This window comes from Gavialis gangeticus, unplaced genomic scaffold, assembly GCF_001723915.1.
Source record: "Gavialis gangeticus isolate Ggan-Ray unplaced genomic scaffold, GavGan_comp1, whole genome shotgun sequence".
Taxonomy (NCBI): Eukaryota; Metazoa; Chordata; order Crocodylia; family Gavialidae; genus Gavialis; species Gavialis gangeticus.
Genome location: NW_017729034.1, coordinates 87,434,364 through 87,452,034, shown reverse-complemented (window position 1 = coordinate 87,452,034; position 17,671 = coordinate 87,434,364). Strand labels below are relative to the sequence as shown.

Here is a 17,671-nt window from a genome sequence, read left to right as displayed (position 1 = left end):
AAGTAGGTCCCTATTTATAGACCCTGTAAATTGGAGATTTATAGTATAAGCTTTTGTAAGCAGAGGACTTACTTCAATAGATGCTGTAAAGGGACTGCAGGAAGCAGAGCTGCTAAATAGAAAGCAGTGGTTTAGGATACAAAGGATAGGGAAGGGGATAGGAGAAAGATGGCACTGCTGAAAGGCAAGGTGGGTAGGAGAGAGAAAAACAAAGCAGTTAACCCATCCAAGTAATGGGATAAAATTGCATCGTCTCGGTTTAGGCCAGTGGTCTCCAACCTTTTTATGGTAAAGATTACTTTTTGGAAGTAAAGGACACCCCAGGATCTACCTCACCCCACCTTCCCCGGCTTGTGAAGAGTCCCAGACCTGGCTGGGCCCAGTCCCACTTCCATGCCACAGCTGCACTGAGCCATACCCACGCAGCAGCCAGATGAATGTGGCGTCGGGCCCTGACCCGGCCAGGTCTGGAAAGCTCTGCGGTCTAGGAGTGCGCAGGGAGGCTCCCGCCACTGGGTGCAGCCTGGCGGAGAACCCAGGGCCCTTCCCCCCAACCTGTGCTCCAGGATTGACCTGTCAATCAGGATCAATGGGTTGGTGACCACTGGTTTAGGCCATGCTTAACACAATCCAATCTGTGGATAATTTCTTGTTCCGCAATTTCCAGTGGCTCTTAGCTGACAAAACTTTAAAAATGAACTTGAATGTAAGCCCTCTATTTACAAAAGCTTGTGCTATACATCCTTGATGTAGTAAGTCTGTAAAGGCACAAGCTTACTGTATTTTCCATTCATTGTTGGGTTTGATAAATTTCTTCCTTTATTTTTTGACACAAGACTTAAACTTAGCAATGCAGAGTAAATTTCTAAAGCTGTTCTCTTTAATACCTTTCTACAGGGTGTGACAAAGTTTGTCTTGGGTATTCAGTTACAGTTAATCATGGCAATACTATATAGGCAGGAGGCAGAGTAGAGTTGCACCTTCTAGACTAAAAAAAATTTAAGAAAAAGTTAATGTAATAACTATTTGCAGTATAACAAAACAGAATGATATATATATATATAGCTCAGTATAGTGATCTCTGCATCTCAATAGATTGATGGATACTTGTGTGTTTATACATATTTTGAAATTACTCAGTTTATATAAGAACTATTGATGTGTACAGCACTGGGTTTTCTTTTTTTTTTTTTCTTTAAAGGAGCCATTGTGGAGCCTTCTGCTGGAATTCCACAGAAAACCAAAAAAATGAGTACACCCTCTGGAAAAAACTAATCCAGCGGATTTGGGGTAACAAATACTCTTTACTTGAACAGTATAAGAAGATTAAATAGTTTGTCAGATTTCCTAGCTTGGTATCCATATGCTGTATACACAATATAGGAAATAACTGAGAGAGAGAATTTCAGAGTCCAGAAGAAAACAGTGTCTACTGAAGAACTTGAGCTTTGTCAAGTGTTGGGTGGTGAGGAAATTTTTCACTGTAAATTGCTAGTGTCTTCTGCCTGTGTCTTCAGATAATGAAACACAAGCTTTGAGTGGTATGAATCATCTTATAGTCCTTAAAGGGATATTCCCTCTGAAATTTCACAGAAACCTCCAGTTTATATGTTTGCCCAGTGGGTCATGTGAAAGAGCATTCAATGTAAATAAAATTGAAAGTGATAAGTTTACACTAAGTTGAATGTCGTATATAATATAAACGTCCTTCATGCAGAGATTTAGGGATAGAGCTATTGAACAAAAGTGCCTGAGTGGGGGACCTAAAGGATCTCCAAAAAGGGGGAGGGTATGAGTGCACAAGGAAGAATCTCAAGTAGGGAACAAAACCTTCCACTTTCAATGGGGAATTAGTAGAGTAATTTTTATAACAAGACTGAGCAACACAATCAGCTTGATTTCAAACTATTAAAGGGGGTCAGTGGGTGGGTGGATGTGTGCACGTGCACACTGGTGATTTCTACCCCAGGCCTAAGTGACAAAAATTACCATATTTACCTGAATTCAAGTGACAACCCATCAATATTTAGATGCTATACACAGAAAATTTATGAGTTTGTTATAATTTTCCATGTATAAAATTTAATTATTGGAAGGTTATCTTAAGTTTGTCCCCCCCACTGCTGCAGTGGGGAAGGCAGGCACTGGGGGAGGCAGTGGAGGGGCAGAATGAGGGGGCAAGTTGGGGATAGTAGGGGGGCAGGAGGTTGGAAGGCAGTAGCAAAACTGGTGGTGGGGGAGGCAGTCGGGGGGGGGTCAAGCAGCTTGACCCCTGTACCTTGCCCCCACCCCCATTTTGCCCCCTGCCACCTGTCCATCCCACCACTTGCCCCCCTTGTGCCTGGCCCCCCCTTAGTCTCAGACCCCCTGCCTACCTCTCCTACTTAACTCCCCCATCATCTCTGCCCCCCACCAACTTGCCTCCCTCCCACCCTGCCATCGCCACTTCCCTTTGTTCCAGCACCAGCAGGCTCCATCCCCGCTTCAGCTCAGGGCACCAAGCATGTGCTTGCTCTGGCCCCAGCCCAGCTCAGTACTAGCAGTGGTAGCAGCATTGCTGTGTCAGCTCCAGTCCCAGCTCTGGGGCCCAGGTGGAGGTGCTGCCTTCACCATTGCTACCAGACTGGAAGATGGGCAGAAGCTGGAGCTGCAACAGCTGCTTGCCCCCCAACCTTGTACTCAATTCCCAGATGAGCTTTTATCCCCTGTATTAAATGGGGAATACACTTTGTCTTGGAATCAAGTAAATTGAAGCACAGTCACAAGCCTTAAAGCAGTCAGTTAAAGTAGATTTTTTTTTTCTAAATTGACAATGTAATTAAGGTTTTTAACATTTTCAAATGGTCCATAGGTGGTTTCTAAGACAGCAGTCATTTTGGTAAAACATTAATATGATTTTGCTTTTTTTAAAATGTATTTTATTAGGAAGACAAAAGTAACATGATATAAAATATTTGTTCTACTACAAGTCATAGGTAAATGTCACTTTACTGTTTCCAGACAGCTGATGCAGAGCAGAAGGTAAAGTGGCAGGTCACCAAGGACTTGGTGTGGCTTTACTTCTATAACATCACTCCTGAAGACCCTAGGAAGCTGTTCCATCTGCTTTCCAAGCATTGCACAGCTTAAGACATGAAAGAAGTCGTGTAACAATAAAATAAGCAAAAACACATTTCATGACCTGCTCAATTCCTTGTCTGTCCCCTTGGGGTATAATTTTTTACTATATCCTTTTTAAAGCATAATTGATTTATTTTTTTCTTTCCAAATGATTTGCCCTTTATGACTGGTTAAAGGAGGCTACTTTTAAGATGATTGAAAATCATTTTTAAATGGGCCTTTATTTTGGTTAATAAGTCCAGTGGTGTAAATAACATTTTGCAGATTTGTATGCGTACAGCATTTTTTTTAAACTACTTCAAATATGCTTGTTTGGATCTTGGATGAATTGCGCTTATCAGGTGACAGCAAGAAGCACCAAATAAACCATGTCAAAAGTTTTGACACCAAGAATTTTTTATATAGACCTTTCTTCATGCTTCTGCTGGTTCTCTTTGCTTCTGCTATTTTGGCAGTTTCAAGCTGTAGCTATTGGCGAGTGCTCAGAGTTGTGTATTCTCAGTTTCTGGGGTATAAACTGTGAATCTTATTCATACGCTTAATGGAATCTTTCAGTAAAGAAAGAAAATAGTTAACTTAGAAACTATATGTTGTGGCTCAGCTCCGATGACCTTCACTTTCTTATTCATTTTTTTTTCTGTATATGCAGACTTAACTCTTATAAATGTAATCACCAGTTCAGACTGGAAGACATTTTCCCCATGTTTTTATCCTATCATTTTTCTACTACTCTTTCTTTACTCCTTTTGTTTATTGGTTGTGTTATAATGACCATGTGTTCACTTTGTTGTAATACATTGATTTCAGCCCAGTGATTTTCATAGAAGGAATACTGGATCTAGTATAGCACTTCTTAAGTAAAAATAGGCTTTCATTTCTAATGAAGTTAAGCTCAAGAAAATGAGTTCAGCCAATTGGAGCTACCCTCACAGAATCCCACAGGCTTATGTGTGGTTGGGGACTCTTACTGTACAGAAGTAAGGTTTTCTAGTATATTTGTGAAATTTTAACCTTTCCCTGTTTGCTCCATTTAGCAGCTCCATCACAATTTTTACATGCACACACGGGGGGGATGGGGGGTCGGGGACAAAAAGGCAGAAACATAGATGGACTGTTTAAAAAAAAAAAAAAAAGACAACTAGCAAACCCATAGCAGGGTTTGCCAAAATCAGAAGCAGAGCACAAAAGTAGAAATGTATGTTTAATGTATGTTAGATTACGCTGCTTGTTTGGGTACTTAAATGTGACTCTATTCCATCCTGCTTGAGTCTTTTAAATAGCATTAATGCAAAAGGTGGATGGGTTCTCAGTGTTTTCGGTGACTTAACCTTCATACTAAAATGTTTGTAGGTGCATTAACAGTTTTTCAGGGACCTGAGCAGGGTCAGATTTCTGATACCAGGAATAGAATCTGGTATAAATGTAAAAAAATCTACCTAGAAGACATGATAATATAATATACTATAGTTCCTCCTTACCCAGACTCAGGGAATCAGATCCTACTCACTGGCTGTAATGGAAACTGGTCCCAGGAAGTGCATTCCTGACTTGTACTTAAACTTGTATTAGAGCTGAAAGCCTTACCACCTGCAAAGGCATGCAGATCCAATATTTGACTGGTTTCTCTCACGAAGACATGGCAGACTTTCAGTTAAGCAGCACCAATTAACATAGCAAGTGTTACACATTAAAAAAAGCTCAGCTCTGCTCTGTAGAAATTATTTTATTGAAAAGTATAAATATTACAAACTACAGGGAGATATTACAGAGAGAAAATTTTAAGACTTGAAATCTAAAATGGGAATATGAAAATTGATTGATGAGGTAATTTGTCCTATTGTGCTGTATTGCATTAAAGTGGGTTGTAGGTTCATAGAAGAGTGGAAAGACCTATTACTTCATTAAGTGAATTGCAGCACCACTGGTGGATATAATTGTTTCTGATCCACAGAGAATATAAGTTTGCTACAGCAGTCAGTTTCTTAGCTGAGGCTGTAGAGAGAAAAGCATTTAGCTTTGGAAGTCACTGCTTCAATCCCCCATCAAAAGTTGAATCACCAGAATTTGAGAGAAACCACCAAAATATGCAGACATAATTAGACAACTTATCCTACTTGTTATTGAAAAAAGTTCATGATATGCAACTACTAATAAGTAGTGATTCAGTCTGAACCCAGAATAACAATTTATAGTATATTGGGAAACACAATACTGGGGATGTGCATCACTACAGCAAAGGTAGAATAGATACATGAAAAAAGTGGCATGATGGTGAGCTCTGACAAAAAATAAATCCTTGAACTAACGTCCACTGCCAGAAGCCTGGTTCTCAGACTGTTGATGTTTGACTTCATACTAAGCAGGATTAATGATGTAACTCAGGCTATTGATCCTTTAGGATCAGGGTGTATGTGCAAGAGGTCGCCCACACCTTGAACACTTATGTCTAGGCAGGAGGCTGGAGGAACTGAGGCTGCCCAAACCTTCCATCCCCACTTTAGGCCATTGAGAAAGAATCCAAAGGCCAGACCAAGTCCAGACGTTCAGCGCCTCAGGGGCTGTAGTTACATACACGTCCAAGAATTGAACCCGGGTCCACTGCATGGCACACAAGGAGTCTACCTCCAAAGCACAGGGGATTCTGGGTATGGGTAGTGACAACAGAAACTTAACTGATCTTTTTAACGTTCTGTTTGAGGCTTTGCCACAGGTCAGGGCAAAAGGCAAGGAACACAAGACCACCAGCATAAAGCCAGCGAGTAGCAGTGCTGCAAAATGAAATGCCATCACTGTATTAGGAAAAAGTTGCTGAGGCAGACTGGAACGCATTCTGAGGTAGCTTCATGTGCTTAAGTCAAACCTATTGATATTGAGCCTAGTCTTGTAGCATCTACATGAAGAGTAACTTCTTTTTAAGGGCCAAAGTTCTTAGGAGTCTATATCCCACTGGCTTCCTAATGCATTACTTACATTTGAAATTTTTTGTCCAGGGAAGTATTAAAACCTCATTGCATTACTGGGGTTGCATGGTGGCTCTGGCCTGAAATGCAACAGCATCACCAACTGCATTAGGTATTCACATTTAGAAATGTGCAGTTTCAAACTTTAAAATGCACACAGAAGTACTGTGTATTAAGGTGAGCATATTGCTGACAGTGCATGTATGCTTGCTGGTACAGGTAAGACTCATGCAAACTTCTGTTTTTGTTTTGCAGTTTGACGTAACAGGAACCCTTCAATGAAGCTGTGACAGGGAGTCTACAGAAAATATAATTCCTGCTCAAAGAAACAGAAGTAAGCTTATCTGCTGGTGTGTACTATACAGAATGCTGCTTTACCATTGAACATGATAGGAATTAATCCCATTTCACATTGATAAGCCTAAGTGCAATGGCTTTTCTTATCTTGAATCTAATATTTATTGGATAAAATGGATAAGCAGCAGTGGGATAGTTCCTGCCTCAGGGCAATGTCCTTGGGGTATCTCACTGAGCCATTTTTCCTCTGGCTTGCTCTCTTCTTCCTGACCCCTTATATATCTCCCTCTTTTGGCTGTCCAGTGAGCCAGCTTCAAAGGAAGGGCTGGAATGCTTAGCTTAGACTGTCCAGCTTCTGACTGGCTGGGGACTGCATGCCACAAGCTCCTCACTGACTCATGAGCTGTGCAGACTCACTGAGCTTCCCACTAGTCAACCTATCCTGCTCCCCCCCACCCCCACCAACAGGTAGGAACAGAAAGCAAAAGCCAGAGGAGGAAGGAAGAGCCTTGGGACCCTAGGAGCAACAGCCAAACATGAATAGATTGAAGGGGTTAAAATGCTATATTTTCTCACATGCAGCATGTGCCCTTTTTCCTCAAAAAACAACTTCTGGAAATTGGAATGTGCATTATATTTAAGGAAATACGGCGAGAGCAGTTTGTTTCTGCTGCTTGCCAGGGAAAGCAAAAGTGAAGTCTGCATGCAATCTACAGGGAGCGGAACAGTAAGCAGGCTCAGCTGCTGCTACTGAGTTACTACAAGGAAAAGTCTTTTTTTCTTCATTTTGTCTTTATTCTGGGGCTCGCTGTGTGCAAGGAGATATGGTAACAAGATCATCTTGTTTCTTACCCTTAAAGCATGGTATTTAGGAGTCTTAATAACAAAAGTGATTCATTTTATTTTTATATGAATGAGAAACACTCTTCACCTTCAAGATAAGAGGCCGTATTTCAGAACAACTTGAGAGCATTTAAAGGCATTTGGCTGTTAAATAAAGTTAAACATTTCCACATAGACCATAGTCATGATTCCGGCTCAAGTTGCACATTCTTTTAACAATCATCTTTTAACTGAAAGAAAGTAATATAAAATTACATCACTTCAAACCAAAATGATAGAATACCTATAAAAATGCATATCTTTCAAAGCATATAGTTTTGCATCATGCAAAGGGAATACAATTTGCAAGATGAGAAGGGTCAATGTGGTAAACAAAATAGACATTTTTTGGAAGGCTTACCCAAAATATGCTGGAAAAATGTGCACTCATGCAGATGCTATCATTCCCAATTTGTCAAACAGGAGGCTTTTCATAGTCCATTAATAAACAAATCTTTATGATCTTTTAAACAAATTCTTTGGTGCTGCAGGAAAATATGGTAGGAATGGGAGCAATAAGGAAAAAAACCCATCCTTTTTGCACATACAGTAGAACCTTCACCACCTGTAACTCCTCCTGATACCTGGCAAGATTTAGGACTTAGAATATTTTAATCAAAAAACAACTTAACAATAGCAGCAATGAAAAAGATCTTTGTGGAGGTTCAAAAAAATGAATCCTGTGGGTTTTCTTATTTAAAAATATGCACGCTTTGTAAAAGCATTAATTTTTTTGCTATTTACATGAATATACCATAGTTGGTCAGCTGACAGTATCTGATAGACACTTGGACACCATCAGAATAGAATTCTAGATAGAAAACTTGCCACAAAGAAAAGTATTAGAGTATAAATAGATGTTACCATCTGAAGTGGTCAGCCATGTCAGTGGACTCCTTGGGGCACATTACTGCAAGTGAGGAAAGCTGGGCAGAAACTCTCAGGCCACGAGGGGCCTGATCCTGTGTGGAAATTCTGGGGGCATGCAGGATGGGCCCTCAAGCCCTAGGAGCACATGTCTGGAGCGGATGCAGAGTGCAGGCAGCTCTGGGCTGCCCAGGGTCTTGTGCCATAAAGCTAACAGACGTCTGCCATAAAACAGCAGAAACTATTACCACTTTTTTTGGGGTCACAAATTTGGGCAGCAGTTTGGGGAGGAGGTGAACAGCTGACAGTGGTGAAAGAACAGGAAAGAACAGGTTAGGACCTTTTAGACAAGCTGGATGTGGACTTGTACATGGGGCCACACACAATGCACATAAGGGTGCTGAGAGCTGGCCAAGGCAACTGGAACCACTGGCCACTATCTTTGAAAACTCATGGCAATTGGGAGAGGTCCCAGACAACTGGAACAGGGCAAATATACTGATAATCTTTAAGAAAGGAAAGGAGGATCCAGGAACCTAAGGACCAATCAGCTTCACCTCAATTCCTGGAAAAATCATGGAGCCGATTCTGAAGTAATCCATTTGTAAGCACTTGAGGGAAGAAGAAGGTGACTGGGAAAAGTCACAATGGATTCACCAAGGGCAAGTCATGCCTGACCAACTTGACTGCTTTCTGAGATGATTGGCTCTGTGAATGCAGAGAGATCAGTGGACATGATATACCTTGACTTCAGCAAGGCTTTAGATACAGTCACTGACAACATTCTCACAAGCAAGCTAAGGAAATATGGGTTGATTGAATGAATTGATTGTAAGTTGGATAGAAAACTGGCTGGAGCATCAGGCTCAAAGGGTAGTAAATCAATGGCTCAATGCCTAGTTGGCAGCTGGCATCAAGTGGAGAGCCCCAGGGGTTGGTCCAGGGGCTGGCTTTGTTCAAGATCTTCATCAATGACCTGGAAAGTGGGATGGAGTGCAACCTCACCAAGTTTGCAAATGACATCAAGCTGGGTGCAGTAGTAGATGCACTGGAGGGTAGGGTTAGGATTCAGAGAGACCTAGACAAACTGGAGGGTTGGACCTAAAAGAAATCTCATGAAGTTCAATAAGGGCAAGTGCAAAATCCTGCACTTAGGACAGAACAATCCCATGCACCGGGACAGCCTGGGGACTGACTGGCTAAGCAGCAGCTGCAGAAAAGGACCTGGGTGTTACAGCAGACAGTAAGCTGAGCATGAGCCAATAGTATGCCCTTGTTGTAAAGAAGGCTAACACTATACTAGGCTGCATTAGTAGGAGCATTGCCAGCAGATCAAGGGAAGTAATTATTTCCCTCTTCTGCGCTGTTGAGGCCACATCTAGAGTACTGTGTCCAGTTTTGGGCCCTCCACTAAAGAAAGGATGCGGACATGTTGGAGAGAGACCAGCAGAGGGCAACAAAAATAGAGGATTGGGGTGCATGAATTATGAGAGGCTGAAGGTATTGGGCTTATTTAGTCTGGAGAAGAGAAGAGAAGACTGGGTGGGGGGGAGTGGAATTGATAGCAGCCTTCAACTACCTGAAGGGTGGTTCCAAAGAGGCTGTAGCTAGACTGTTTTCAGTGGTAGCAGATGACTGAACAAGGAGCAACAGTCTCAAGTTGTAGCAAGGGAAGTTTAGGTTAGATATGAGGAACAACTTTCTGACTAGAAGAATAGTAAAGCACTGGAACAGCTACCCAGAGAAGTGGTGGAATCTCTATTAGAGGTTTTTAAGACCCAACTAGACAAAGCCTTAGCTGGGATGATCTAATTAGGGCTGGTCCTGCTTCAAGCAGGGGGATAGACTAGATGACCTCCTGAGGTCCCTTCCAACATGTAATTTTCTATGATTGTATGATTCTATGATTAGTGGTAGGACAAATAGTATAGGCATCTCTTTGCTTTCCCTTTATGCCACCATAAAAATTGTGGTGGCACAAAGCTGAGGTCTGTTTACACCTTTACTTCTGTTGTGGTTTAAAAAGATATAATTTGCTAAATACTCCCATTCTGAAGCCATAATAAAATGAGTTTTACATCATCATACTTGCTACATAAACATGAACACTTCAGTGGTGTTTGGCACCATCTGTGGCTGTAAGCGATACACTGTGTAAGCTACTGGATTCTACAATCCTTCAGAGGCAGACCCGCAACTAACCTCATAATGTGTTAATATACATGATGTGGACGGCTGTCAGCTCAAGCTGTTATTGCTAATGCCGTTTATCAGCCAAGGAACTTTTATGCTGCAGCTTGTAAAAATTATTAATTGCTTTCCTGGGCTAAACAAAGACGAACTTCATCAATCAAAGATGAATCAAATCCTAGCTTGATGAGGCGCATGATCTTTACTGAGCCTTAGATATGCAAGATGCTGAGCCAATGGGACTGCAGGTATGTGCATATGTGTTGAAGTGCTTGCTTGCATGAGCCCAAGGTGCCTCATATCTTGCCAGATCAAGTTCTAAATTAAAATTAATATGCTGCCTTAACATGTTAAACAATTTACTTCTGTTTTAGCAAAAGCCATTTATACAAGACAGCTGTTCGTCTGCTACCAACCCAGGGAAAATGCAGATCTGCCCACACGCACACACGTATGCGTGCACACACGCAACCACCTCCCTATATGCAGGCACATACAGCTGAAGTGCACTTTAAAAAACAAAATCTAGTTCAATTTAATTGCCATAGTAATATCTGTCTTTTGTTTTAAAAAAAGAAGTGAGACAAGGAGATAAAGTAATTCAGTGACAGAATCACAACTGAAACATACTTAAAAGTTCATTAATTAAGTGCTCAACACAGAAACCTACTTGACCCTCCAAAATTATACATGTTCTGATGTAGAATTTAACATGTCTCCCAATTCTGAAGTTATCTGTGCAACATCTTCATGACTCATTAAGGTTAAATTATCCACCCCCTCACAGCAGCCAGAATTTTGTGTGCTCATCATGAAACTAGTTGTTTTTCCATTGAAGATCACTTATTCAGCTATTTGGTTTAAATGTAAAAAACATAGGGTATGGAGAGGAAAAACATGCCATTCTTGCTATTGTCATACACTATAAAATGAGTAAGTATCACACAAAATAAGCTCCTGTCAGGATTATTCCCAAATTGTTTTTAATAGGTTTTTAAAAGATTTTTTTCTCTCCCTAAAAAGTTAAGGTAAAAAAAGGAGTCTTAGTAATAGCTGGTAGTTATCTGAATGCATGGTGAAAATGAGGCAATGTCACAGAATTTGTGCTGAATGGAAAAGAGCAAAGGACATGAGGAAGCTGATTGAGAGCTGCACCATCCGTAGCTATCTGAGGACCTTGCAGTTGTCCAAGGCAGCACCTATGTGGTGGTTCCTCCTGACCAAATGCCACTGTAAGGTCCCCACTGGTACTCTGGTTATCACTTGGAGGGAGTTGCCAGAAACCCAGTATATGAGTGAGATCCATGGAGGACGTGTTCATTGTTTCAGTGGTTGTCTCAGTCTCCTTGGGCAGTGTGTACTTGCCAACATCACCAAGGGGCCCTGAGGAAATCTCTAAACTGATTTTGTGAGGTGAGCGAGGTTCTGGTAAAGGGAGATCTTCAAGCAGGTTCACACTATAATTTTTAACATCCACTTTGTTGGGTAGATTCTTGAGGGGCACTGATGTGAATGAGGTAGAACTTGGTTCATATCTATTGGGCTGATGAAAGTTCTGGCTGGTAGGAACAGACGGTGGAGAGGGTGTGGAACGAACAGCTGACAGGACATCTACGCAGCCCATCCTTGGCATGTGAGGAAGACGTTCAAGGGAATGTGTACTTTGTAGGGCTTGTTGACAGTTAGTATGTGGACTGTTGTAGCCTGCTTCTGAACTGCTCAGAATCCCATGTTGTGTTGAAACCCTATCAGGAAAAGAGGGGAGTTCACTGTCTTCTTCCTTTAGTCTGAATGGGGAAAGAGGGTCAAAGAGACCCAGCAAGTCACCATTCTGCAACCTGCCCTTCAGCAGCTCTTGTGGATGGGTCTTCTTGGTGTGGCGGGTCAAATGGTCCTTGCGCCCAAACCTCTGAGCGCAAAACTGGCACAAGAAGTCCTTGCAGCCTGTGTGAACAACCATGTGACGCCGCACATCTTTACGAGTGTAGAAATGGCGCTCACAGTGATCACACTTATGTTTCTTTTCCTTGGTGCTGCTGGCTGGCTTCCCTGCATGAGTTTTGAGATGTTCCAACAATATTTCAGTTCCTCCAAACTCTTGGGAGCAGACCCTGCAGGTAAGATCCCCACTGGTGGCTGCATGAAGAGCCTGGTGTCGCTTGTAACCCAGCTTAGTATTGTATTTCTTTCCACACTCTTCACACCTGAAGGCCATCTTGTTGGGGTCATGAGTCTGAAGGTGATTTTTCAAATGGTCCTTTCTGTGAAAGGTCTTTTCACAGTAACCACATTGGTGAGATTTCTGTGGAGAGTGGGTGGCTGAGTGCCTAAGACAGAAGAATAATAAACGTTATTAAGTTTACAGAACTTAAGTGCAGAAGTGGGATATAGCTTCAAGACCACGCAGACATACTAGCACCCTCCATGGTAAAAGCTTTTGAAAGGCCAGATTCTGTTAAATAGCAGCTAAATATTTGTTATTGTCTGGTTTGGAATTACAAAGGAAAAACACTTTGAATAGCTACTCTGATTGCAAGTAAAGGAAGCAAGGCGTCTAGCAGCTAAAGCAAACAAATAGGAAAGATGGATGTTAGGGAATAATTGTCATTTGAATCTCCTAACAGAAAGACATCACTTCACCTCCCCCCACACACCCACCAGAAAAGATGGCTGGTGCCTCAAGGAGTTGTACCTTATTAGTTTATATTTGGAAAGGAAAGCTTTTGTGCATCCGTGCTCTGAACACTTGTAGGGACGCTCCCCTGTGTGGTTGTAAGTGTGGATTGTGAGCTTTTCAACTGAATCAAATATCTTTCCACAGAGTTGACAGTGGAAACTGTCTTGCTGCTTCATTTCTCTTCCCTTCATCAGTGAAGACTGGCCACTTCTCCATTTCGGCACAAACCTCGCAATGGGATTGCAAACTCTTCCTGAGCTGGTGCAGCTAAGCTTTGCACCAGGAGAACAGGAAATGGCCCCGTAGCACTGGACAGTGCTTTTGCCCAAGGTAGTTCTTCTCAGTTTCCCTTTGGGCTTGCTCTTGGTTTTTACAGGTCCCAATTTATTTGGTAGTCTGAAGCTGGGAGTAAGGGCTCGGTCTTCATTGATGCACTGGTGAGATTCCAAAAGAGCAAAAGTCCCGAAAACGTGACTACAACTGGAGCATATCCAAGGGTCTGCAGAATCTCTCTGCAACAAGAACAACAAAAACAGTTCCTTCATATTAACCACTGTCAAGGGAAAGGTCACATTCTTCTCAACAGACCCGACTTCTTTTTGGCATCCTCAAGATCTCTCAGTACCCTCAGTGACATGTATTTAAACTGTGTCACCAGATTGCTATTCAGCTGGAAATGTAGTGATCATAAGCCCTTGCCACACATTACACTTAATATGTGATTAACCAATTAATCAGTTCTTAAACTGTGACCCCACTACACATTCAGTCAATTAATGGCGTGATAAAACAAGGAATACGCTTCAAAGTTATTCCATAAAAGATGTGTAATAACTTTGTGGCTCCTTCCCATCACACCATTAATGAATTGAGCTTGTAGCCAGGTGCTCCCCTGTGGCTGGGAGCTCTGTCAGCTGCAGTCAGCTGGATCCCACAGTCACATCTCCTGTCGTACATGTGTGGCACAGCAGAAGGTGTGGTTGCGTGGATGGTGCATCAGCTCCTACCACACCCTTACCTGAATGGCAGGGGCCTTAGTGGTCTACAAGCACAAGAGTAAATAACTGGCTTAATGCTGATGCTTATTTCATGTCTTTCATTTTAACTGCTATGCTAACTTTTTGAGCACTTCACCTTTGCGTTTTCTCTGCAAAATGAATTTCAGCGGGCACATCTACATGAAGCATTTACTGCACAGCTGACTAATTAACTGAGCAGTAAACATCTCAGCATCTACATGTGTGCCCCTATTAGGGTGCACAAAGCTAATGAACCCTGCAGCAGGGTAGTATTTGTAAATACAAGGTACTACCCTGCTGCAAAGGGGTTTTTTGTATGCAGCTTCTCATGTGTAGACCAACCCAGCTGGCTAGGGCATGGGGGCTGCCTGCCAGCTAGCCCCATATTGAAGGACCCTCATGCCACAGCCAGCTGGGGCTGCTGTGGCCCAACTCAGTGTGCTGCAGTCTAGATGCATGTGTAAATGGTGCACCTGGGAGCTCCTGGAAGCCATAAACTGAGGAGCAATAAGTATAGATGCATCCAATGTCTCTATATTTGCTCCTGTTATGAAAGTGCTAGTCACAGTTCTACTGTTAGGCATAAGTCAAGCTTTATAGGTAATTTTAGGAGAATATTCTCCGATACTGAAGCTCTATAAACTCTCAGGCCAGATGTACAGTTCTACCAACAGCACAGCATTGTGTCCATCTATGCCAGCGGTGCTTAACCCCCAGGCTGCAGACTGAATTTGGTGCATGGGCCTGTATCATCTGGCCCACAGAGGCTCCCCACAGGTCTGAAAATGTGGTGACAGGGAAGCAGTGACAGCATTACTTGTTGTGGCTTCCAGAGTCGTGGATCTTGATAACACAAATCTTTGTGCTGGATCCTGCTGGAATGCAGGATTGGTCCACGGTCAGTCAGCTATCGGGTTGTTTCATGGCTGAATGTAGCACATGGGGCTAGGGCAATGCACAGGGTCCCTTTATAGCCAGAACTTGTACATAGGGCTGGATCAGCATGTGGGGTCACACCTGCAGACCAACCCCACACTCAGCCCAAGCTGGATCAAGTATACAGGTCAGTCCCACCCCACCCCACCATTCATCCAGTCCACAGGGCTGAAAGGTTGAGCATCACTCTTCTATGCTGACACAGGCAAAGAGAAAAATAATATTACAGTAGAAGAACCACTACACAGATGAAGCTGAAACAGCCTAGCTAGGCTTGAGAGGAGAACACAGAGCACTGGACAGTGGGTGACAGGAGAACTATAAGCACTGGAGTACTAGGGCTTCTAAGAATAAATGTCAGCCTGTCTGTCTTTCCAAAGCTTTCCATTAATGTGGCACTACTGGATCAGATACCACTAGATTACAAACAGAGCATATGATATACAATACACCTGCAAGTGGCACCTTTCCTTTGCTACTTGATTCAAATTGTTTTTTCTCAATGTTAGCCAACTAATCTATCATCCTCTTTTCAAACTGCCATTGTCATGTAAGCTGACTACAAAGCAAATAAGCAGATTTTAGAATGTAAGCCTAGTGTTGCCTTGACTATAGGATACTTACTATTGGTGAAACTGGTGGTAAAGTATAGATATCAGATTCTTCTTTAATGACAACTGCAGAAGCTTCCATAAATTTGGCATAATCTGCTGCATACCACACTTTTAATTCTGTGTGGGGTTCAATTGGCTGTAAATGAAAGAAAACTCCCAGTGTTTACATGAATCATTGCTGTTTTGATAGAAAACTATCATACCTTATTGAAAACAGATAGTATTTTGTTTATCTTTACAGATCTTTCCTTTATAGCTAATTAGATGGTTGATAGCTTACTCTCAGGATTTAGTTGTTTTGAGAATTACTACTTAACATGACTTGAAAATCAAAAGGTGGTTGTTTTTACAATTCCTAAAGACAGGAAGGAAGAAATATAAATAAAGGTCACTGAGAATAAAGCCAACGTAAATACCAGGATTATTTCATAATATGTATAGCCAGTGACAGAGAAAACCAGAAAAATAAATGGAGATATATAGGAAAAGATATTATCTGGCTAAGAACTTCCTGAATGTATAAAACCAAGGAAGAGAGGTAGCTTTGGGAGTCAAGATTTTTTTCCTTTCCAAAATTTCACAAACAAGCCATTATCCTACCTTATTTTTTCATATTCTATTTTTGGATAGCCCCAAGAAGGAAAAAAATCTTACCTTAGAGTAAACAAAAGGTAAGTGACAGAGATCTGGGGTTGGGGGCTGTGCACCAGAGCTTGGGGTCATGCACCAGGGCCCAGCATGCTTGAGCTGGCACCACATATTGGGCCCAATCCAGCATGCCAGCACTGGGGCCACATGCCAGGGACTGATCTGGCACACTGACACTGGGGCTGTGTGCTGGATCCCAATCTGGTGCACAGTTGAGGAGAAGGACTCCCCATGTGTCCAGAAATTTGTTGGCAGTGAGGGAAGGCGAGGGCAGGAGTAGTGGCAGCATTAATTGCTATGGCTCCCAGAAGCATGGCAATTAATGCTGTTCTGGCCCCCACTGCCTCCAGTTTCTGGACCCATGGGGAACTTTTGTTGTCTATAATATGTACCCCAACTTTTCCTACCTGGTTGTGGGGAAAAAGCTATGGATTATACGTGAGAAAATACGGTCTGCACCCAAGGGTATTATTGGCTACAGCTACACTGCAAATCTATACCATACCTTTATTTTACTCTTAACTGACTTTGTTGAAGTAGATCATTGCTGACATGGAAGAAACATTAGTATAGAAGGCAAAATGCTGCACCTTATGATACAGCATATGAATCTTTACAATGCAGTTATTACTTAGCATCAGAGCTGGACAAATAGATGCTACAGTTTCATAGTTTCACAGTAAGGTCGGAAGGGACCTGAGCAGATCATCAAGTCCAACCCCCTGCCATGGCAGGAAAAGAGTACTGGGGACAAATGACCCCAGCAAGGTGATTGTCAAGCCTTGTTTTAAAGACCCCCAGGGTAGGAGCCAGCACCACTTTGCTTGGAAGTTGGTTCCAGATCCTAGCCGCCCTGACAGTGAAGTAGCGCCTCCTGATGTCTAGTCTGAATCTACCCTCTGCCAGCTTGTGACCGTTATTTCTTGTCACTCCTGGTAGAGCATGGGGGAACAGGGACTCCCCCAGTGCCTGCTGGTCCCCTCTGACTAGTTTGTAACAGGCCACTAGATCCCCCCTCAGCCTTCTCTTGTGGAAGCTGAACAGGTTCAGGTCCCGTAGCCTCTCCTTATAGGGCCTGCCCTGCTGCCCCCTCATCATGTGGGTGGCCCTCCTCTGGACCCTTTCCATGTTGTCCACATCCCTGTTGAAGTGCGGTACCCAGAACTGAACACAGTACTCTAGCTGAGGCCTGACCAGTGCCGCGTAGAGGGGGAGTATCACCTCCTTGGACCTGCTGGAGATGCATCTGTGGATACATGACAGGGTGCAGTTGGCCTTCCTAACTGCATCCCCACACTGCCGGCCCATGTTTATCTTGGCATCAATGACGACTCCAAGATCCTTTTCTGCCTCTGCACTGATGAGAAGGGAGTTCCCCAGCCTGTAGGTATGGTGCTGGTTCTTCCTCCCCAGGTGCATCAGCTTGCACTTGTCAGTGTTGAAACCCATCCTGTTCTCATC

General features: G+C 42.7%; 2 protein-coding genes across 4 annotated transcripts in view; one reads left to right on the top strand and one right to left on the bottom strand.

The window, feature by feature from the left end:
• The window catches only part of ZC2HC1B (zinc finger C2HC-type containing 1B), a 39,441-nt gene extending 34,440 nt beyond the window's left edge, over positions 1–5,001 (top strand). Inside the window, exons 7-8 of the mRNA XM_019527196.1 lie at positions 1,202–1,290; positions 3,001–5,001. Coding sequence (XP_019382741.1) covers positions 1,202–1,275 — 74 coding nt within the window. The 3' untranslated portion in view covers positions 1,276–1,290; positions 3,001–5,001. The remainder of the gene's footprint in view (positions 1–1,201; positions 1,291–3,000) is intronic.
• A 4,956-nt stretch (positions 5,002–9,957) lies between these two features.
• PLAGL1 (PLAG1 like zinc finger 1) overlaps positions 9,958–17,671 on the bottom strand; it is a 52,419-nt gene continuing 44,705 nt past the window's right edge. For all 3 annotated transcript variants that reach the window (XM_019527574.1, XM_019527573.1, XM_019527572.1), the window contains 3 exons: positions 15,573–15,698; positions 13,009–13,505; positions 9,958–12,643 (listed from right to left, as the gene is read on the bottom strand). In XM_019527574.1, the coding sequence (XP_019383119.1) occupies positions 11,377–12,643; positions 13,009–13,505; positions 15,573–15,698 (1,890 nt within the window). In that variant the 3' untranslated portion in view covers positions 9,958–11,376. The remainder of the gene's footprint in view (positions 12,644–13,008; positions 13,506–15,572; positions 15,699–17,671) is intronic.